Below are 23,749 nucleotides of genomic sequence, written 5' to 3'. Positions count from 1 at the left end.
CAAACACCACCGTGTCAACTAGACCATGGCACTAAGTGCCGCGTCCAGTCTTCCCTTGCCGCACCACCTCCCTGGGCAGCCCATTCTGATATCTCCTCACCCGTTTGGGGAAGAAATTCTACCTCATGTCCAATCTAAACAAGTTGGTATAGCCTGGAGCACTGACCCGGGCCAGGTGTTCGGGACAGCCCCTCCCTCAGGGGGAACGGGGTCGTGTCCGTGGGGGCTGCGGCGCTGAGGAACCCCGGCAGCGCGGCGGTAAGGAAAAAGGGAAGACAAGAAGCAGGATGCGGCGGGGCCGCTCCGCCCCTCGGCGCCGCTTGGCGGGAAAGCCGGGCTTTGGCGGGCTCGGAGGAGCAGCGGCGGGCGGGAGCAGGAGCGCCGTGCAGCCGGAGCCCAGCCCGTCCCGCAGGGAGCCTCTCGCCCGACATGCCCGCCGAGGGGGAGCCGCTGAGCGCCCCCGCCGCCGGCCCGGGGCTCGGCGAGTCGCAGTACCTGCAACAGGTACGGCACATCCTACAGCACGGCCACCGGAGGGAGGATCGCACCGGCACTGGCACCCTCTCCGTGTTCGGCATGCAGGCGCGGTACAGCCTGAGAGGTGGGCACCGCCGGCACCCGCAGCCCCTGTCCCGGCTCCTTGCCCCTGCTCCCTCTCCCTGCCCTTTGCTCCTCGTCTCCGGCCTCCTGCCCCTGTCCCCCCCGCTCCCTGTCCCCCCCGCTCCCTGTCCCCCCCGCTCCCTGTCCCCCCCGCTCCCTGTCCCCTGCTCCTCGTCCCCTGCCCCTGCTCCCTGGTCCCTGTTCCCGGCCCCCTGGCCCCTGCTCCCTGGCCCCGGCCCGCCGGGGTGGGTGTTGGGAGGTGTCACACGCCATCTTGTACCCCGGGACTGACCCGCTCCCTCCCGCCGAGAGATCTGAGTACGAGAATTAGACATCCTCTCCCAACTCCTTGCTGCATATCCAAACCTCTGAATATCAAATGGTGGCGTTGAGAAAAGCCTAAGTCTGTTCACCTTTCGCGAATGGCTGTCTCCTCTGACACTCTAAAACTCTCTTCCAGATCAGTTTCCACTGCTAACAACGAAGAGGGTGTTCTGGAAGGGAGTGCTGGAGGAGCTGCTGTGGTTCATCAAGGTTCGGTGTTTGGATGTCTCTGCGTGTGCTGTGCCTGAGAGTGGGATAAATGGAATGAACTAGTGTGGATTAAGGGATTTGGGGTAACTACAGGTGCTTCTCTTCCTACGAGAGAAGTGCAACCACCTAATATTTTGACCACACATGGAAGGCCATTATATTCAAGACATTCAGCCTTTTAGTGCAGATTGTTGCTAACTGCACTCGGAAGAGTTTTTCTTCTATTTCTTTTTAAGGGATATAGTCTGAAATAGTGAGAGCTTTTGCTGATTTGACTATACTCTGGAGTTATAAAGCCTAATACAGTGTCTTTTCTTAGCGTTTGAATAAGAAATAATAATATGAAATAGATAGTAGGCAATTTAGTGATCTGCTTTTTAATATTGAAATAGCTTTTATTGATTTGAACAGAAACAAGCAGTGCAGAACCACAGGTCAAGTGAGATCGATGTAAACACTAGGCTTTTTAGTAGCAAAAAAATGAGATCTAATAGAGCTGGTAGCTGTAGGTAGAATAATAAAATTCAACTATAGATAATACATTACAATGGAAGTGTTCCTTTTTATGTTGTGATATTGTGCAGGTATGGGAAAGTCTATCTAACCATTTGCTACATAGCAGGACTCAAATGCACATTCATTTTTTAAAAGCTTTGAGTGTTTTTTTTCAAATGTAAAAGACTAGACACTCCCCAAACCAGCATAACTTCTGTGTTGAATTTTTGAATGTGCCGATTTGGACATGTTGCAGGATTCAGCAACATTTCTCTGGGTCATTTTCACATTTTTGTCATTTAAACAAAAGGATTTTAATACCTTAAGCTCATTATAGGTGGCTTGGCAAAGACAGTGCCTTTGTTAGTCTGTTTTCATCCATCTGTAAAGTAACATCTTGTTCTCTGCAAATGTGCTTATGAAATGACATACCACAGTTGACCTTGAGGCCGTATTGTTTGTGCATTCACAAAGTTAGGAGAATCCTGTGTTAAACAACTGTAGCATGGCTGTTCCTCAAACTTCATCCCAGTATGTTGCTCTCAAGCTTTATTCTGTCCATGTGCAAGAACCTCATCCAGTACATTAATTAGACTGTTCATCCTTTGTAAGTGGAGAAATACTGTAGACTAGAAAAGCTTAATGCAGCTGTTTCAGATAATGTCCTCAGTGTTGAAATTAGGAGGCAGAATTCTTACTGTCTGTGTTTTGTAGGGTTCTACAAATGCCAAAGAGCTCTCTGCAAAAGGTGTGAAGATTTGGGATGCTAATGGGTCACGTGAGTTCCTGGATAAGCAGGGTTTCAGCACCAGAGAGGAGGGGGATTTGGGACCAGTGTATGGTTTCCAGTGGAGGCACTTTGGAGCAGAATACAAAGATATGCACACAGGTAATCACGTACAAATACAGTCTTGTTCGCTTAGTGAGACAACTGTGAGATATCACTTCCAAAACTCTGAGTTTTGTTAAGGGACTGAGTGTGAACTGATAGCCAGAATAAATAGTGTTTGAGAGAGTTAATTTAGCTTTTTTTTTTTTCTTATTTAATCCAATTATCCTGAAAGATGTAGCTTTGTGTATTGTAGTGTGACATTTGTAGAACTGATGGATCGTAAGGAATACACTGTTATTCTTTTATCTAGACCAGATATGGTCACTGATAGCTGGAAGGATGTGTGCCTGTTGCAGTCCAGAAACCCACGCTAGCTCCATTTGATAGCAGTGGAACACAGGCTGCCATCTCTGTGTATCAATGTGGGGTCCCAATTTCTGTGATACTGTTGTTCTGGAAAGAACTGGCAGTGCACTACATTTGTTGGAGACAGGGGAAGAGAAAGATTTTTCTATTCTGCATCTGGAACAAAGTAGGATGTATCCATAGCTGATGATGCTGTGGACAGAACAGCCGTAACAAGTTATGATGTGATGCAGTATCTGTTGCTATTATTTTCTGTGGAACAGGTTCATTAGACTTTCTCTGAAGTGTGTTGCTGGCTCTTTTCTAAGTCACTGAAGGAGAAGATGTAGAAAACATTTTGAGGACTGCCCCTATCTAGAGTGATTTTAAACTCGGATTAACAACATGAGTTAGTTATCTTGGTGGGAGTTTTTGTCAATACAGGCTCAAAATTAGTTACACATATTAGACTTGGTATTGGCATGTTGATCACTAGTTTTATGCTAACACAAACGGTGCAAATTGTGAACTGACACATCTGAAAACTTAGTGAAAAATTTCAGTGTTCCTGAACTTAGTAGGTCTGAGTCAAAACATAGGGTGGAAAAAATGAACAAGATAAATTCCCATGGGTTTCATTACTAATAGATTTCCTTAAGTTGCATTACTAATGGATAGGTAATTAGCTTCAGGAACTAACATAACCATTTGACAAGGCTTCTGGCACGGTATTGCTGGCAGAAGAATTCCCTGAGCTACTAATTGTGTCATGGAAGGATCACAGAATATTCTGAGTTGGAAGGGACCCACAAGGATCATCGAGTCCAACTCTTAAGTGAATGGCCCATATGGGGATCGTGTATTACTACCTTGCTTGCCAGCTTGGGTCTCCCTGTAGCTTAATTTGATGTTGCTGCAATAAGTTATTAGAAAAAAGTAGTTACCGGTCATGCTGATTGACTGGAATGAGTCAGAACAATGATTAACAACTAATGACTCTTTTATTCTGAAATCCATTCTGATGGTCAGTTAATATCAGTAAATTTCTTATATAACTGGAATTGAGCCTAAAATTCAGCCTGAGAATTGGGTGAAATGTATTATCCTGTGCTATACATGATTAAAGTTCCCTTCTGGCTTTAAATGCTGTGGAAATTTAATTTTCATACATGACCTTATGAGTGCTAGATGGTTGTGTTTATTCATCTGTCAAAAACTTTGTACTTTTGAGTATGTAAAGAGTGCTGGTATCCCTCAATACTGGTCTGGGCATAATTTTATTTTTTTTTTAGTAAGAAGGAGCACTGTAACATGCAAGTTTAACACCTAGAAAGGCATTTTAATCCAGAAGTGCAATAAACGATTTGGTTTAAATACTGTGAATGACAAGGTGGTAATATGTTGTCCATTCCAGTACAGCTCTTTTCCTATTTAGGTAACAAGTCATCATGAAAGATAAAATACCATTCTTTGTTCAACTATTTTTTTGTATTGCAAGTTTTGTTCCTTGGGATTTAGCGATTATGCAGACTTCTTAGTTGGTCTTTAAAAATGTGAAGTTATTAAGAATGGAATGAAGTGTTCTAAATAAGAATGGTCCTATTTCAGTGGGTGCTAAAGGTAGTCAAAGCACACAAAAGAGATGGGGGGACATGTCAAAATACCATAATGAAAATTTCACAAGCTTTAGAGCACCCTAAGAAACACCAAGAATAGCCTATATTTAGAGTGTGCCAACTAATTAATATCACTTTCAAAGTTGCAGTAAAGTTTTCAGAGGTTGTAATTTCAATATTACTTTTTGGTGGGATGTGGGCTGGGTGTTAAAAAAATATCATGACTCGAATCTGTCTGGTTTAGATCTTATTTGGTACCTTTCTCCAGATTACTCCAACCAAGGAATCGATCAGTTGCAAAAAGTGATTGAAACGATCAAAACCAATCCAGATGACAGAAGAATCATTATGTGTGCTTGGAATCCAAAAGGTATTGAATAGCAGAGTTTAAATGAATGCAGTTGCACATTACCTTGCTTTATGCTAAATTATGTTCTATTCCTGTGTCCACAGTCAGTACTATTTGGTGTCCTTATTTACTTTTTATAAAAACTGTCAGGAATACAATAAAAATGACCAGGGGTTATAAGTTTGATTCTCTTTCTACCTAAATCTTATGCTCAGACCTCAAAAATATTGAACCACTTCTTCAGAGTGTTTCTTTCTATGTTAAACTTAACAAAACCCTTAAAACTAGAGAACAAAAGTATTATTTGTGTTGTAATCATCTCTTTGAACATAGGTTGTCTAGATATCCATTCACTCTGTATGGCTACTTCTAAACAAGAGCCTAGTGCAAGAGAATGTTAACTTCACCAGTGGTGATCTGTGCTCCAAAAAATCCACTGGTGTATGAAAGGGCTGCAACATGCTGTTACTGTTATTTATAAGGTTAAGCATTCTCAGATATCAGAAGATACCTGGTTAAAGTTTTTCCTGCCAAGCTGCAATTATGCTATCTGCACTTTTTATGTGTGGATAAACACTCAAAAGATCTTTTGTTTTCTGATTTTTTTAAATTGATCATTGTTTTTATATCTGAAGAAGCAGCAAAGGCACATTGCAATGGGAAGGGAGTAAGATGAAGCAGTTGGAAGTCGCTTTAGGGTACATGCTTAATTTTACTCTTAATGTCTTCCTTTGGGGGAATCAACTGTCTCACCAAGGTGAGTAGCAGTAAACTGCTGTGCAGCATTATGGCATAAATCTGTTACGTGGAATATCTGTTTATGACTTTCTGGTCATGCAGCCCAGGAGACAGCTTGTCATGACCCAGACTTAATTGCTTGGGCAGCAGGTGCTTATAAACAAGAGAAATGAGCAACAGAATGACGATGCTGTTGGCTCTCTACTGTATCCCATTACATACTTATTTAGGTTTTACATCTTTTACATTCATAACACACTAATGCTGCTACTGTTCTTTTCTGTACTGCAATTCCTAGATATTTCTCTGATGGCTTTGCCTCCATGCCATGCTCTTTGCCAATTCTATGTTCTAAATGGTGAATTGTCTTGCCAACTCTATCAGAGGTCTGGAGATATGGGACTAGGAGTGCCTTTCAATATTGCCAGCTACTCACTGCTCACATACATGATTGCCCATGTCACAGGGCTAAAGGTAGGTTATTTTATGATTTTACTTAATCTTGTCTGAGAAATGAAGGACTGAAAGACGGGACTCTTCATGTCATGAAAATGTCCAAGAAAAAATGGAATGAACATACTGTTAGAAATCTTGCTGAAATATGTGTAAAAAAGGGCCCTGTGAATTTGATGTGAATTGCCTCTGGTTTATGTGAGCAGTTAGGATCAGAAACGTAAGAATTCTTAAATTAAGGTTAAACAGACAGAAGATCCTCCAGGTCATGACCATGTCAAAACTGGCCTGTTCATTAGTCTGCTTTTTAGAAATCTGAACAGAGCACTTGTCTTTATGGGATAGTAACATACAAGTGGTTAAATTTTGTAGGATGTGTTTATTGGAAGCGAACAGTAGCTCAGAAGTTGCTGTCAAGGTTTTAATTTGGATATTCTGCCTACCTAACTTCCAGCTGTAATTTCAGCTAGGTATTTCTGTGATTTCCTACTGCAGAGGATTATGTAGAGTGGTAGTATGTGCTCAAATAGCTCCTGCCCTGACTTCAGAGATATATTTTTTAATTTGACAGAAAAATTAAAAATGCTCAGCAATCTCGTACATGTGAAAACCTCTTTTCTTTAGGGCATGTAAAAGTTATACTAGTAAGGCCATTTGTGCTTGATCCTCCTGCTACCAGCAACATGAAGGAGAACTTAAAATAAGGAAATAGGGAAGAAGAATCAGACTTTACAGCAATTGCAAACAAAGAAATTAGTCCAAGGTACTAGTCCATATTAGTCCAAGGTACTAATCCATATTAGTCCAAGGTAAAGTCCATAAGGCAGCTGTTGTCTCTCAGCCATTTTGTCTCATGGCTTTGGTGGTTTTCAGTGTAATATATCCAGGGGCTTATCTACATTGGTCAGAGGCCAGTAAAATAGCTGATAAAACTTACCTGAGTTAAATTAGATTGCTCAGGGGCTGCGAAATCACAGAACTTTCAATCTTGCAAACATATATGGATTCTTGATAAGTGCTTTGGGGTTTAGACTGTGACTGACACCTCCACTGCTGCAAAGTACAATGTTTAGAAGAGGCTAAGGCAGCTGCTCTGAAACGAGCTTTGGCAAGTCATACTTATTAGAAGTAAAGTGTAAAAGCTGGATGTCACTGCCATGTCCGTTTTTATCTTGGTGAGCAGATCAGTAGTGCTCCATTCAATACCAAAGCTATTATCCTAGCAGGATTTCAAAGATAAATTTTTTTGTAAGCTAGTGGAAATTTCAATATGTTTTTCATTAATTATGCAGTAGTCAGGGAAGCTAGTGTCTTTCAAAGTTTTCAAGGATGTCTTGGCAATACAATCCAGTACAAAAGCTGCAGTTCCACACTAGATGTAAGGTGCTAGGAATCAATACTGTAAGCATTGTAATGTTTTGCTTTCTTGAAACCTGACTGAAAACCACGTGTATTCTTCATTCTTTTCAGCCTGGAGAGTTCATACACACTTTAGGAGATGCTCACATATATCTGAATCATGTGGAACCTCTTAAAGTTCAAGTAAGTATTTACTCTGTATTCTTGTATTGTTTTATCTTCCACAATACTTGTTCAATGCAGAATTATCTTGGTATTATAAATATCCTTTTGCAAATATTAACTTGTGTGGCTTCTCTTCTCATTTCTACCCTAATAATTGTAATATACTAATAAATGTAGTATTCAACTCTGGTTGCAAACAGAAATACAATACAAATGTGATTGAAATGCACATTAGTGTACTACTTTAGAACCCAGTTGGAGATCCAGAATTGGTACTCCTACTTTTGGCTAAATCATACCAAAACCTTAGAAAATCATTCTGCCTAATCCAGCTAAACAAAAAATAGAATGTCTTTGTAGTATCGCAGAAGATGATAACTTACCAGTTCACAGAGTTAATCAATATTACTATTTGGCTATGTTTTCTTCAGTAAGTAATTTGTTGCAGTAGGAGAAAATCAGAATTCTGTTTGATTTGACTTAGCTTGGGTTGACTGTCCTCACCATTCATATGGTTCAAAACCATTCAGAGAACTAGTTAATGGTTTGGACCCAAATGGTCCTGTGAGAAACTGCAGCACATTTGATGCACATCTGGGTCAGAGTTTCCAATATATTTTCCTCTGGAAGGAATATGATCTGTAACCACCAGAACTGCTTCACCCACTGGAAGTGCTTGCGGTGCATTTGGATGATGAAGGAATTCACTTGAAAATTATGCTACTGTCCCTATGAAAATACTAAAGTAGATTCCACCTAACAATATTAAAATTTTCTTCCCTTTTTTTTCTTGGTATAAGTCTTCTTGGTGGGGGGGAAAGTCTACATAGTATAATCTGAATTGACATTGAGAACACAAAATCTCTCAAGTATTAAGCTTTATACAGTAAGCTTGCTTTTATTTCAGCTTCAGAGGGAGCCAAGACCTTTCCCCAAACTCAGAATTCTTCGTAAGGTTGAAGACATCAGTGACTTTAAGGCAGAAGACTTTCAGATTGAAGATTATAATCCTCATCCACCTATTAAAATGGAAATGGCTGTTTAATGCTGTAAACCAGCATTAAATATTTATGTGGAAATGTACCTAAGCTACTTAGTTTCTCTAAAATGATGGGGCTTTTATATACTTCAAAAGATACCTACTTTATTATTAAAAAGAAATAGATAGTAGCAGACCAGAACTGCCTTCAGTACTAACCTGTAGCTGTACAGAACAGATGATTGTGCCTGATGTACTGTGCAGACATTAACTCATCTCTAAGTTGATAGTGAGCTGGTTTTCTGCATGTTTCAGTGGCCACTTAAATTACCATTTAGTTACTGTGAGCACTTGCTTATGTGCTTGATATAAAGAGGATTCCTTCAGGGTTGGAGAATTTGTTAAATATGTTCTAAAGAGTATATGTCTAATAAAGCTTTTTTAAAAAAAATTCTGGAACGTATGATGCATGTTTAATTTTAATGTGTTTGTTTATGTTTGGTAGTAAAAAAGAGCTGAAAAGCAAAGGATCTTGGAGGGTGAGATCTAGCAAGGAAAAACACTTGAACTTCCCATGGTCTTTATAGATGAACCATCAGGAAGACAAAAGATCTTAACGGAACCTTGCCTGAAATGCAGTGTCTGCGTAACATCTCTGTAGCAGAAATTTATTTTATTCCTCAACCCTGCATGAATGATTATTTTGATATAAATCAAACAGAGCTGTAGTTAAACAGAAGTAACCAGATAGCATTAGTAATCAGCTGTCTGTCATCACTTAAAACCAGATCCCACAAAAATGTGGACTTATTTTGCAGCCTGAAGCATTAAAACTTAGAGATCGTAGTATTTGTAGGAATGGAGTTTATTAATTTAATCTTAGGGGAATTCAGCTTTTATCTCTCCTTATCCTTGCAACTTTTGCATTAACTTCAGTTCTTATAAAATTCCTCATCAGGAATTTAATTGTGAATAGATCTATGATTATAATTCAGACATAGCATATTCAATACATATTTGAACACATGGAGAAATGCATAGTAATTTTTTGATTAAATTTTAAAGTCAGTAAACTTGTAAATATTGGAAAAGTGTATGATTTCAGATAATTCTAAGAATTTGATAATCAGTGTGCTTTAATTACATTCATTCACTTATGTCACGTGCTCCTCCTAATAAATTCCATCTCAGCTCTACTAGTCTTATATTTTAAAGTCACCCAGTTCAGATAGTCCAGGTGTCTTCTACATTAATGATACATCCCAGCTGTAGGTTGTCAGCCACTTCTTACCATGTGCATACTTTTGTAAGTTAAAGGTTCTTGAGTGGTTTTACAGTCCTCTAAAGTACAAAAAACCAGTTTAAGTTGCAAATTCACTTAACAGTTCTGCCTACACTTAGCAAGTTAAGTTTCTTTTGCTGGAAACCACTTTATGTAACACTGCAGATAAGGTGGAATCTGCAGGACATTTTAGCAAGTGAGGATGTGAAATAAAATGTTGGCCTCAGGGCTTGACTAGTGGGAATTAGCAGTCTCAGGGAAGTTATCCAGGATAGGAATACCTAGCCAAGAGAAGAATTCAGAATGGGAATCATTTATTTCCTTTCATAAATTACAGAGGAGTTACGTGTATGGACATACATAGCATGCCCTGACAGACCAATATATATTGCTCTGGAAGAGCTACTACTTTTTAGTATAAGAATTAACTACAAATTCATTGTTTTCCTTTGTCAGCACAATTTACTGCCAATAGCAGTTACTGAAGTGAAGCTTGTACCTTGAAGACCAAGAAGGTTTACAGCGCTCAAAAGATGAGAAAGATGTAAAAAACAGCCTTCACACAGCACACTTTAATGTGAATAAAAGTGATAATACATTTTAAAATTCATAGGTATGAGACTTTTATGAGATTTCATGCAGAAAAATGAATATTCAAAGAATTTGAATATATAGGCTTAAAGAGGAGGTACTCGAGGAATTTTGATTTGCAGAATGTGAACACTGTTCACTGCTGCAAAGATGACTAGTATGACCGCAGGCCATATTCACAGCAGTATTTTAGACAAAACATGGGACATTGCTAGATCATTTTGGGAAGCTGTGAAAGGGACCCGTAGGCTTACTGAGAGAAGGGGTTGTTCTTGGACTAATTTCCTGACGAATAAGCTGTCCCAGAAGGTCCCAGTTCCTCACTCTCCCCTGCTGATGACTTAGAGTTCTACGGGTGGAACTAGAAGTCAGTTCCTTACCAGCTCTGCATATCCGTAGTATTTCTGAGTCTTTGCCATTTGCCCTGTTGACTGCTACATTCATTCTGCCTCACCATTTGGACTTGAAGAGTTTCCCCTCTTCTGTAATTTCTCCTCCAGATGCATCTTTGTATCATTTCTCCACTTTCCAAGGGCAATTCAATAACTTGGAGGTAGCAGTGAAATTTCTTACCACTTTGGTCAAATACCAACTTCTGCTTTCTACTTCCTTAGACAAGCTTTCTTTACCCATATTATTTCTGACATGTTTTGATATGTTGCAAAATTGGCTTACTGTGATACCACAAAGAATATTAGTTTTCTGATTATGACAGATGAAAGGTCAGAAAAGAAAGAACAGCTTCTGAATTTTGAGACAAACATCTGTCTGATCAACCATCAAAATCAACAGTCTAATAATGAGCCTGGCTTGGTGAGTTTGCCACCATAGTGTCTGGTGTCTGAATATGGAATGCAGCCCAAGTTTCAAGTACCTTTATCGAAACCACAAATGGTTCACTTTCACCTGCTTGAAGTCTAACCTGCACCTCTGCCTTCCCTTTGTAGACCACAGGAAGGGGGCTTGTGGAGTAGCAACACAAATTTATGCTGTGACCATCATGTAGCAACATATTTTTTCAGAAAACAAAGAACAATCACAGTAACCAGTTGCTACTGCATTTTTTTTTTATAACTAACCTGTTTTCAAACCTTTTAGATACTTAGGTATGTCCATACTAGAGATGACAGTGCCACACCAAGGCATCCAAAGCCTTTTGGTCAGCCCCACAGCATGACATGAAACAAAGAATTTTACAGCAGTGCATGCAAGCTTATGCTCAGAAATCACAGGCATGATAGCTGAAGAAACTAATCAGAGTGGCTTGAAGGGTGGGGAGAGGAAAATTTTCTCATTGCTGCTGCATTTTGAAGAGCCTTACTCTGGAACTGTTTGGCCATCAGCAGCACAGACAAGTTTTCATTCACTCTTCCCAGACTGCAGCTGTCAGTTTGGAGATAACTCAAGGCCTTGGCTTGTAGAAGCTGTTTAAATATCACTCTGTTGTGGCAGTGTAAGGGGAAAAAATGAAAAGTTAAGACCTGAAGTCTCCCAAATTAACATATTCCAAGAGCTGCTGGCAACTCATATAAAAACATTTGTACAGTGTCCCTCCTGTGTGTGTCTCTGTAAATCCAAATTATTTTAATTACTCCATTTAAATGACAGATCACATAAGGATTTGGTTGAAGTGAACTTCAGGGATGTTGCCAGTATTAAAAATCAGCTTATACTTGTAATGTTAGGAGCACTACACCTGACACAATGAAGTGAGGTACAGTGAAAAAAAAATCAATGTGTGCCAAAGGGCATAGTCGTCCTGGGATGAGTTTGGAAATTACTGCCCCTTAACTGGATGTTGAATCGTGAAAGCACTGAGTCAAAATGGCTGTTCCATTCTAGGCCAGGGACATGGGTTTAACGTCCACAAAGGCACGCTGAGTTTGTAGTGAAACGATTATGTAATGCTCACACAAAGTGATCTGGCAGCTCCGCCAGATAATTGCCTCACAGATTGCCTCGAAATCTTTTTAACGTTTGGGCTCCTTTAGGAGCCAACACACACCCATTGGTCACCTAACTGTGTCCACAGACAGGAACTTGGGGTACTCTGGGGATAGCATTCAGCATGCTCAGGACTGCATAGCTTTGGGATGTTCTTGCCTTGGTGAATGAGCAGCTATTCCCATTTTGAGACAGCTAAAGTGAATATAGCAGTGATTCTGCTGTAGGAAATCATTCCTCCTGGAGACTGCTCCAGCCAGATGAGAGATGGACTTGTAGAGGAGATACACTTGGATGAGAGTCAGGATTCAATTTGTGGCTGTGCTAGAGATTTCCTGTCTGGAACTTGGCTAAGCTGTTCAGTCAGTTAAGGCCTCATATTAATTTCCCATGTTTCTACTACAGATAATTGTATTCCATTTGTTCAATGGAGAGTTCTGTATATAAATACATTAAATACTTATGTGGTTCTTGGATGTTACGGTGAAAAGAAGAGAAAGGTTAAACAAACCATCAAGTAAAGCCAGTATTCAGGACCAGCCTTTAATTTGTAAAGCAAGGCTATACTAATGGGTAATTCAAACCCATCCAAATAGACATTCATTATAAAGCACCCCCCTCTGCAAATTAGGTGTCCTATCTACTGATCGACAACAGCTGAGAGCGAGAAGTACAATTAAATATGTTGATAGCAGGGCTTGGCATGAGAAACCGGCAGAGAAATTATGCTAATGCCATCACTGTTTCCAATTGCTGCAGAGAATCAGGAATTTGTTAATTTACATTGTTTGGCTCTGTAAATTTGGTGTCATTATTCAGAAAAAGGATGGATGCAAATAAAAAACAATTTACTTTAGGCTGGAGACTGGTATTCTAAAAGGTACCAAGCTGTCTACTGATACCTTGCTATTTATGATATATCCAAGGGTTGATTCTGGTCTTTGGACTCATTAAAAATATTTCATGCAAGATGTATTTAATTATAGCTGATGGCAGGGACTTAAGTACTAATACCAGCAATGAGTTTCCTTGGGGCAAAGAACAGGTTTCAACCTTTTAAAATAGCTGCGTATGTACCGGACAAATTCCTCCTTAGTACAGGCAGGGCACTGAGTGCACTGACAGACCTCGCCGTGACCAGTCTCACCTGGGGCTCACTCCCTCTGTCCACGGACCTTAGTTTCTGCCAGGGTTGAATAGCAGGTTGTATTGGGTCTGGCTGAGCTGGAGTTCATTTCCCCATAGTAGCCCTCACAGTGCTGTGCTTTGCATTGGTAGCTAGAAGGGAGTTGATAACACAGCGGTGTTTTGGATACTGCTGAGCAGGGCAGGCACAGCATCAGCACTGTAACATTCCTTCCTCAATCGAGGGCAAGATCCTGGGAGGGGACCCAAGTAGGCCAGCTGACCCAAACTGACCAAAGGGATATTCCATACCATATGACATCAGCTCAGATATGAAAGCTAAGGAAAGGAGCAGGAAGGGGGGCATTCATTGTCTCCAATGGCTGCCTGCTGAGGAACCGTCACACGTGCTGAAGCCCTGCTTCTTGGGAGTGGCCGACCATCACTGCTCATGGGAAGTAGGGAATAAACTGTTATCTTTCACTTTGCTTTCACGTGCAAGCTTTCACCTGGCTTCTGCTTCAATAAACTGCCTTATCCGTACCCACGAGTTTTTTTCCATCTTACTCTCTCACCTGTCCAGCTGGGAAGGGGAGTGATAGAGTGGCTGGGTGGGTACCTGGCATCCAGTCAAGGTCAACCGACCACATGGTGTACCTGATTCCAGCTCTGCTACAGCTATGGATGTGTCTGGCCATGGACCAACACCCCAGCCTGGCTGGACACACACTGGGCCACGTCTGACCATAGTTACCCTCACTGCCTGGCCTCTACCCATACCCATCCTTATCCCCAGGGAGATGCCCAGTGCTTGGGGCTGGGGCTACCCCACTGTCCCCCATCACCCCTGCTCCCGAATGGAGGGATGAGCCTGGCTGAGAGGCCTCTGCCCTGCTGTCCCCATGGGGATCCCTGGCAGTTCTTGGAAGCAGCTGGCCTCTGTGGCATTCTGCCTGCCAGGCTGCCTCAAGCCCTAAGCCAGCACTGCAGAGCTAGGCCCATGGCTGCACAAGACCTTGCTCTACAAACCTGGCCTGGCTCTGGGCTCTGACCCTCCACTGTAATTTAATCCTGGCCAGACAGGAAGCACCACCACAGACAATCGCTCACTCCCCCGCCAGCAGGACTGCGGAGAGAACTGGAAGAGTAAAAGCCAGAAGACTCATGGTTTGAGGTAAAGACAGTTTAATATGGAACGCAAAAGCCACATACTCAAGGAAAACGAAACAAAAAATTAATTCACTGCTTCCCATGGGCAAGCAGGTGTTCAGCCATCTCCAGGAAAGCAGGGCCCCACCACACTTAACAGTTACTTGAGAAGACAAACACCATCACTCCAAATGTCCCCCCCTTCCTCCTTCTTCTGCCCACTTTATATACTGAGTAGGATGTCATATGGTGTGGAATATCCCTTTGTTGCCTATGTATTTTGGTGCTGAAAAAATCTCCGGAGCAGTTAATTCGGGGTGAGATAAGAAAGGGTTTATTTGCCAAGGCAGTAGGTGATATAGACGCGCGCGCCCAGGCCGTGCCTGAGAGGTTACATTTTATAACATTATTCATCCAATCCCAGATGTGTCCACCCTTTGGCCCTTCCTCTGGTCTGCCCCGGGCTCTCCTCCTGAGAATTGGGTCTGGGGTCTTTTTGGGACCACCTACTTCCTCATCTTCACCATCTTCAGAGCACAAAGGGCACATAGCTACCCAATTTTTGACCGTATTCTGTGGTTTCGGCCCTGATATGCTGTTCTCCAAACAGTCTGGGCCTTTGCCTTGACAAAAGACTAAACACTGCTACTGAATTCAGGGGTAGGTTTGATATGGGAACATAGAATGGGGTAAGAGGGTTAGGGAATGTGTAGACAAGGGAAAGGAACAAGGCAAAAAGGGGTTTCTGCTTTTTAAAACCTACAATTCTTACCAGTCTTACAAATATTAGAAAAATAAAAAAACCCATTAGGTGCTTAAGGCATCACTTTGGTCAGTTTGGATCAGCTGTCCTGGCTATGTCTCCTCTCAACCTCCCATGCAACCCCAGCCTTCTCACCACAGTGGCAGTACAAGAAGCAGAAAAGGCCTTGGCTCTGTGTAAGCCCTGCTCAGCAATAACAAAAACATCCCTATATTATCGACACTGTGTTCAGCACAAATCCAAAACACAGCTCCATACTAGCCACTGGGAAGAAAATTAACTCTACCTTAGCTAAAACCAGCACACCCTCCTACAGCACTGGCTACTGCCTAAACCCCTCACGGGGGGACTCTGGGACTCTTCAGAGGCCATCTGAGAATCCCCCCTTTGACCCCCACCCATAAGCTTGTCAGGCCTCTGGGGGTACTCAGGGTCTACCTGAGCCCCCCACCTGGCTCCAACAATCCCTGCCATGCCCCTTTCCCATTTCTGTCTCCCTGCCCTGGCTCTGTGTCCCCTGAAATGCCCCCTACATCCCACAGCAATTAAATCACTCTTCAGCAAGTCTCATCAGAGCCCAGTTGTTTGTTGGGTGGGAGGACACATCCCTCTGGGGAGTAGCTCCTGCCAGGGCACTGAGGGTGGGACTGGCCCTGCTGGCCCTGTCCAGCCTCACTGGCAGCCTTCCCCCATCACACCTCCCCTCAGACCCATCTCAGCTCAGGACATGGCCCCGAGTCCCTGCCTGAGCTACCTCCAGATGCCTGCATCTTCTATCATATCCTACCTGCGCCAAGCCATGGACCTCACTATCTGGACCCTGAAGCACAGACTGACTGTCCAGCTTGCCCTGGGTCTGACTTCATCCCCATGGACAGGCTGGCAGTCGCTGGGCTGTGTCTGGCCCTGGTCCCTTTCCTCAGAGTGGTTTTCTCACGATGGCCTCCTCCGGTAACCTTCGCAGTTGACTGTGGTTGTTGCTCTCAGACCTGCCCTGCCAGCTGTGCTGTGGGCTCGTGGCTCCCCAGCCCTCCCTGCACCCCTGACAGTGCCCCTGGTGCCATTGAGAGGCGGGTGACTTGCAGTTTGCTAATAGCATTGTTCTCTGGGATTTTGGTATTTACAGTTGAGTTGGGACAGCACAAGTAGAGCTAATACAAGAAGAAGAGCCTGAAACCTCTCCACTCTAAAAGGTAGTCCTTCACATAGCCACTGCAAGGTCATGTCTAAATATGCACTACTGTGCTAAGCAAAACTCTCGCTGGAGCACCAAGCCCACAGAGTAAAATGAAAATGGGAGCTGGATAATTATGCTTGGGCTACAGGGGATATCAGCTTCAGCAACACTGCAGTTCTCCACAGACCACACTGTTTAGCCTACAGCAGCCTGCACAGATGCTATCTAAGCTATCTCATGGAGCTTCAGTGTTCTTCACAGAGCAAGAAGCATGGGCTTAGTCTTTGTACCTTGCTTTTCTACCTTTCATATGGGCAATTACAATCACAGATGCATTGTTTTGAATTTCTCAGACGTAAGAATATGAAATTTCAGCAATTACTTTCATAATAATAATTTAAAAGATCAGATATTTCCAGGTTGTTCACAGAAACTGTGTATGAGAAGAATGAACCAGGTAGATAAGGTGGAGTGAGACAACCTTGGTAGGGAATAACTGAAGTAGAGATCAAGTGATTTTCAGCTTATTTGAGGAATGTAAAGGAGTTCTGGCACCTGCTTCAAAGGTCATGTGGTAGATGCATTAAACAAATAGTAATTAGGAAAAAGCCCAAAGCACTTATACATACACTTACATGTTTTGTCATTGCTGCACCAGTTCCTAGAAGTGCTAAGGCCTGCGAGGAAATAAACATTCAAGACTTGCTTCTGTTTTGTTTTTTTTTTTTTTTTAATTCCCAGTGGAGCTACTCAGTAGCACAAAAGATGGAATAACAGTTGATGCAGCATACTGTTTTCTACTTATTTTATAGCAAATGTAACATATGTGATAAAACTTTTTATTGATTTTTTTTCCTGCTTTCTCTGCTCTAAAAGCAATGTAAAGAATTATATAACAGGGTGTTCAGAGCAATAAAGAAATTCACATACTGTACATCTGGGGTTATAACAGTGCTGCTATATATAGTGTATTTGGAGCACAAATTCTGAACCAAATTTCCAATTTCACTGGAAACCACACATTTAAAAAAGTCCATTTCCATTTGATACTAAATGTCAGCTGCCTTCCTCATGTAGGCATCACAATACTTTTAAGTATTGTTTTAAGAAAGAAACTATTTATTTAAAACTTAAGGGAATACAGGTGGAGAATGTGTATCAAGATCATGTAGCAAATACATTTAATGCTATTCTGAATCACTAGTTCAATCTGAACTCTGAATATGTATCAACATTATCTGAACAGTATCAACATTACACTACAGTACTGACTGGAGTCACTGTAACATTATTGAAATAAAATATTAAATTTCCAAGCTTTGAAATGGTTGCATATCCCATCTGGAAATGTATATCCTCATCTGGAAAAATTGGCTTCTTAGTCCTTGAGGGTTTACACTCAGCTGGTTTAGTGACCCACTCTATTGCTTCCTTTACTTCCCATTTTTGCTTTGCATTCAACATCTGGGGGTAAGGAAAATAAGAATCAAATATAGTGAAGGACTCTACTGACTTTTTTTCTGCAAAATTATATGAAGTGGTAGAAACTCAGGAAATAGTAAGCAAGTGAAAAGTTGGAATTGCCATTCTGTCTGCACTGTGCTTTTGGTCACACTTTTGCAGAGTTGCAATGACTATGTCAACATCCAGACTCAGTTTGAACCAAGCAGATCAGGACCTGTAGGAAGTACAGTATAAGGGTCTAATAAAGCTATCATGATCCAAGATATGGGGGTAAAAACTGGAGTGATGTATTGAACATGTGAGTGCTATTTAAGGGTCTTGGGGGCTTACATGCTAATGAGGAGGCAGGGTTATTCCAAACAGGGGTTTCCACAATCTATGAGCATTTCCAGTAACAGGGGTGACATGAGGGGAAAAATGATTTTATATTTCTTGGATACAGTATTTACATTTTGGGGGAAAAGGGTTGATATTTCCAGTAAGCAGGATTACATTGGGGAAGAGTGAACAGCTTTACCGGAAAGAAGGATTTACACAGGGAGGGAGAAAACAATGGGATATCTGATAGCATCATACAAAGTCTCTCTACAACCTGCTGGGGTTGATCAGGACAATGGATCTTTTCTGGTCTTTTAAATGGTGGGTTTTTTCCCCAGCCTCTGTGGTCCAAGGTTTCCTGTTTAATCCTAGCAGTTCCTTTTCTGTTGGTATCCAAATTTCGGACTGCAACAGTACAGCACAGTATTCTGTGGGAATGAGTATATCTTGACAGCATATACTTGAGTAAAGCACCCTAAAACATGGTCATGGCTGCCTGAAATTTTCAGCAGAAAAGCTTCTTGACAAAAAAAATGAAGTACTTTAAATAAGATGAGGTTATTAAGCAGCATTTCTCTCCCACACAAGGGAGAAGTTTTCTTCCTATAAAAAGATAAAACATATGAAAATTACCCGATAGTTCCTCTACAGGCTCTTATAGTCCTTACCATTCACAGAGTTCTTGGTTCTGCATTCCATGGCATTTCACACCCCATGAAAGCTTCGTGCTGCACTGCAGAGGGTCAGTGCAGCAGCTGTGGCAGGTCAGTGAACACATGGGGCAAAGAATCCGGCCATAGTAGTCAACAAAGTAATAGTTCCAAATAAAAACATGTGACTTCCATCTAATTATTCCTTTTCATCCAAGTATTTTAGTTTGAATAACATATTTTCCAACTTATTTTTGACCAAATATTGGTGAAAAATACTAATAGGCTCTGGAAGCCTCCTTGGATATAAAAGACAATTAAAATCTTCTACCAGACAATCGTGGTAGTGGGGTTCCCCTGCACACTCAAATTTTTGGCAGAGAAACACATGATATAATTCTTACTAATACATCTACTTTGGTGATATCCAATACTGCTCTTTGATCAACATTTGTTGCCATCATTATTCAGGATTTGAAGAAGGAAGAAAAAATATTTGCCAATAAAAGCTTATAATGAGAGATATTTCATCTAATGGTTTTAAATAGAAAATAACATAGTATAGTAGCAAAAAGTGATATCCACAGTTATTTCATTTGGGTCAGTCATTTCTCATATAAATCTGCATCTGTAAATATCATCCTGTAGATATGCACCCACCTTTACTTTGAACCCAAATGCATACTTGGAACAAGATGTGGATCACTTCTGAATGATTAATGCGGCAGTAAACTGGAATCCATAAACTAGAATTTACAATTTTAACATCACTGCCTTACAGAAAGATCTTTCTTATTACTTCTCCTCTCTTGTGAATAAGCTTCATCCTACTCTGAAAATAAAACAGCAATGGTTTTTCATAAATCAATGGAAACATGTTTATCCTCATTTGTGATCAGCCCTCAGCTTTGCCACACTATTACTGTTTTCCTGCAATGCAGCATTATGCAGTAGGAGAAAGAAGGAGTGTCTGGGAGAGATACAGAAGCAGTCATCAGTGCCCGTATCATAGACCTGAAAGAGTTAGACTAGGCCTAGTTCAACTGTTCAAAGGACAAAACACAGAAGAATAACAACACTAAATATATTGTGCAGACTCAAGGCCTATGTGTGTAACTGCAAGCAAAGTTACGTCAATTAATTATATACCTCTAAATAACTCTACCACACTGCATCTCAGATAATATTAATTTACAAATAATTAGAATAAGCTTTTTATTTCTTCCTCAGAAGTAGCTAGGAAAAAAAAAATCAGAAAATGAGATCAGATGTATCCATAACATCCAGCTGAACCAAACCCCTCAACCCAGCCAACTACAACATATGACAGATTTTTCTTATCTAGGTATGAACATCCCCTGAGCTGGCAACACTATTTGTAGGTAAACCAAGGTGTATATTTTCCAAAAGAAACATCCCAGCTATATTAACTTAATCTGACACCAATAAGCTGTCACAGAAAGTCAAGCACAAACACTCTCTGGAAATAAGGATGCTGTTTACAAGGGAAGCCGAGGGTCCTCTACAGCTGACAGTTTCAGAGTATTCCTCAAAGTGTAGGCAACCAGAAGTTCTAGAATAAACCAGCATTTCTTAAATTTTGAGGTTCATGTTGCCTCTGAAGGAGATATCCTCATTTCTCATCCATGAAGTTACTGCAGGTTAAGGCACTGTGTTTCTCAACATAGCTATCTCGCATTGGCCTTTTTAGCCATCAGCGTGCTTGTAGCAAGCGTGGATAGAATCCTTCTCAAATCTTCATTCGCGAAGCCTAGCCATGATATCCAACCACAAATTTTATGTGTTTCTTTAACTCTCTTAATGATCAGACTTTTGGTTAATTCATATCACTCTCCTGAGAATCCCTATGTGGATAAGCTCCTTGCTTAAGCCAACACAGCTGCACCCGTGCAAACTCACTGTTACACACAGTATACCAATAAAAAGACTTCCTTTTCACCTTACTTCCTTGGGTATTTCCTCAATCATAAACCAGACTGTAACACACTGCCTTACTGGGAAAACTACTGGAATGGTATTGAGCCCACTTTTTTACTTCCCCAAATGGATCTGCTATGTTACATTTTCAGTCAGCCCAGCTAAACTTCTAAGTGTTTAGGACAAGCAGTGAGAATTCATCATCATCTGTTAGCATTCCCCACTCCACATACCATTTAAAATCTTACCATTACAGGATTGAACATTCAAATCTGTTTTTAACTGCTGGTCTGAATAGCCCAGCCAGGAACAGGACCTTGTATAAGACAGATATCCATACTTCACTATTTGCTGTTCTGAAGCAGATGAGTACGGTTATAAGTCAGGCTGTGTTTTAGTCAACAGCGTATTATTTTGTTAAATAGAGCACCAAATAATGTTCTTTGGGAAAACTGAAGGATTGGAAGTGTTTTGACTTCTTTCTTTTTCCCTCGAAAGCCATCAATTTAGTCAAATAGATCAACTTTGCCAAATAAGCCCTTCCCTCTTCTCGCTAGCTATTTCATTGCAAGAAAACTGCAAACCAGATAAATCCTTGGAAGAAGCAGAGAACAGCACGAACTCCTTACTAACCCAATGTTAAGAGTTACATGGCAAAAAATCACCAATGTAGCAAAACTGAATGTTTGACGCTGCACTCCTGGGACACACGAGAAGATGCTAGCAAACAGGCTTCATCTCACATCTCCCTTCCCAGGGAGATGCAAAGTAATGGTTTTCATCAGGTACAGATGTATTTAAGCTCACACATTTCTTTTTTCCCACGCAGGCCATTTTGAACTATTTCTGTAAGGGAACAAGAATAAATATCAAATCATACTGAACTGTATCAAATTACTTCTCCCTACATTCCAGATTTCATCTCTACAGTTGTCCCTCCAGCCTGTCTTAGTCTCAAAGGCTGGTGATGTATTCCTTAGTGAGTTACTCCCATCAAAACTGATGAGACAGCTCCAGGATTAGAAAAATGGAGGGTACCAAATTCCAGCTTTAAAGGAAAGATGACTTATCATAAGCTTCTTCCTCTGTTAGCAAAACAGTAATATATCTGAAATCCATGCAGAATTGCAATTGCTTGGCATCCTGCTTCAAGGATGACATACAAAATAAAAAAACCCATAGCATAATAAAACAGCATGATGAAAAAAAAAGTTAAGTAATTCTAGTCAGTTGAGGAATGGCTGTCAATCTTTTCCCTGTTCCTCTGAAGCAAGCAGAGAGTTGAGACAGCAGATATTCTAAATCTTCACAGCCTCCTCCCTCATGAGCTTGTGTTGCACTGCCAAACATGTGTTTGCCTAATTTCATGGCTGTGAGTAGTTGATAATAAACACTTTTCAGCTTTCTTTTAAACTCTATCCAAGCAGGAGTAAAAGATTAAACAGGAAAGCCAAGTCACACTTTTCAGCTGTCAAGTTAGAACAGAGAAGCACCCCTGTTCTCATGTCTCCTGCTCTCAGGAAAGGAAAAGCTAAGTTATTTTAGAACAGGCTCTTTTAGATCTTAATGCTGAACAGAATTCCCCCCAAATGACTGATCACTTCAGCAAACAGATCAACACAAGAAGCCCAAGCATTTGCTAGCAGCCAATAGTAACACAGACAATTCAATTATTGAGTTTTTAGTAAGGAGTTATTTTTGTAAAAAAAACCCCAAACAATTAAAAAAACTAAAACAAATTCCCAGTTATCCAGACTTAAGGAAAAGCAGCTTCTTGGCCAAATCATAAACAAAGACCTACGGATTAAAGCACAGTCTTTAAGTATACAGCTTCCTATAGCTGTAGACATCAGTTCCCACTGCCAGCTATGGTGCTAGAGACAGACAAGACAAGAGGGACTAGTTTGCATCTCTGCATGAGGGCAGACACATGAAAAGGGTATGTTGGGAGGGAAGGACATCTCTGACCAGAAAGCAACACTCACCACCAGGGAAACAGTTTCTGTCTAAAATGTCTGGACTTGGACTCCACCATACAAAGAGTTTTAAATCACAGAGCAAAAGGCCAGTTTCTGCCTGTCACCACTTAAAAGGTTAACTGGATTCAGGTGTGGAGAGATAATAATTGTAGGTTTGTAGGATTCTGTAATACACAAGGACATAAAAGCTTTGTCCTCTAAATTTCTCTACTTTATTACAGATTACCACAAATACCACAAAAATTGCCATTAGGAAATATGCCTATGATTAATAAAATGAATATGAACGAATATATATCAAGCTATTACAAATTACTATCAGCAATCAATGGTATCAAGCAATAGTATGGTATCAATCAATAATAGCATCAGTCAGTACTATAGTACAACCAGTGACAGCAGCAGCCAAGTATCTACATACTATTTCAGATTGCTACAGCTTATCATGAATGAAGCAAACTTATCAATGATATAACAGCAGATATATTTATGAGTACTTATATGAATATTAATGCTATTGATATTGAAGTGAATTAGGCAGATGTCAGAAGGAGCCAAAGGATCCCAAAAGGGGGGAACAACTTGATGCCAGAGCGGAATGAACCCACCCCAAAAGAGGTGAGGATGGGCCAAACCTATAAGACAGCTGACAGAGTCCCATTTCCAAAATGATCTACATCACAGAATCCTTTTATAACCAGGTGTCCCTGGGGAGAGTTCAAGAGCTTATAGAAAGTTTGGGATTCAACCAAGAAGTTCTCAGACAGCAGCTCATTTTTGGATAAACATTAGGTCCTTTTTATATCACAGACTCATAAGAGGGAGTAGGACATGGAGCAGCCAATAGATCCTATTTACATTTAATTACATTTAATTAAACATTAATCTACATTTAATAAATTTA

At 40.9% G+C, this 23,749-nt stretch overlaps 2 protein-coding genes across 2 annotated transcripts; one reads left to right on the top strand and one right to left on the bottom strand.

Moving 5' to 3' along the window:
- The first annotated feature begins 278 nt into the window (after positions 1–278).
- On the top strand, positions 279–9,474 carry TYMS (thymidylate synthetase). The gene is made up of 7 exons (XM_051775540.1): positions 279–601; positions 1,061–1,134; positions 2,344–2,518; positions 4,691–4,792; positions 5,808–5,983; positions 7,433–7,504; positions 8,394–9,474. The coding sequence occupies exons 1-7, from the start codon at positions 430–432 to the stop codon at positions 8,529–8,531; spliced, it is 909 nt and encodes a 302-aa protein (XP_051631500.1). The 5' UTR covers positions 279–429; the 3' UTR covers positions 8,532–9,474.
- Positions 9,475–11,542: 2,068 nt separating this feature from the next.
- On the bottom strand, positions 11,543–21,985 carry ENOSF1 (enolase superfamily member 1). Its single transcript, XM_051775885.1, is given in 5 exon segments — positions 11,543–11,819; positions 17,917–17,960; positions 21,115–21,222; positions 21,674–21,717; positions 21,942–21,985. Coding segments are annotated over 5 exon segments (471 nt in total). The 3' UTR covers positions 11,543–11,588.
- Positions 21,986–23,749: the final 1,764 nt, after the last annotated feature.

This window comes from Manacus candei, unplaced genomic scaffold, assembly GCF_025592945.1.
Source record: "Manacus candei isolate 608988 ecotype Guabito, Panama unplaced genomic scaffold, ASM2559294v1 h1tg000008l, whole genome shotgun sequence".
In the NCBI taxonomy this organism is placed as follows: Eukaryota; Metazoa; Chordata; class Aves; order Passeriformes; family Pipridae; genus Manacus; species Manacus candei.
The sequence above is the reverse complement of the archived record's forward strand: the minus strand, read 5'-3'. Positions and strand labels throughout refer to the sequence as shown.

What these genes read in the sequence shown, in the direction of transcription:
- TYMS (XM_051775540.1), top strand. Translation starts at nt 430, where the DNA reads ATGCCCGCCGAGGGGGAGCCGCTGAGCGCCCCCGCCGCCGGCCCGGGG. An exon ending in ATACAAAGATATGCACACAG is followed by an intron (nt 2,519 to 4,690) that starts GTAATCACGTAC and finishes ACCTTTCTCCAG; the next exon opens with ATTACTCCAACCAAGGAATC. An exon ending in TGGAACCTCTTAAAGTTCAA is followed by an intron (nt 7,505 to 8,393) that starts GTAAGTATTTAC and finishes CTTTTATTTCAG; the next exon opens with CTTCAGAGGGAGCCAAGACC.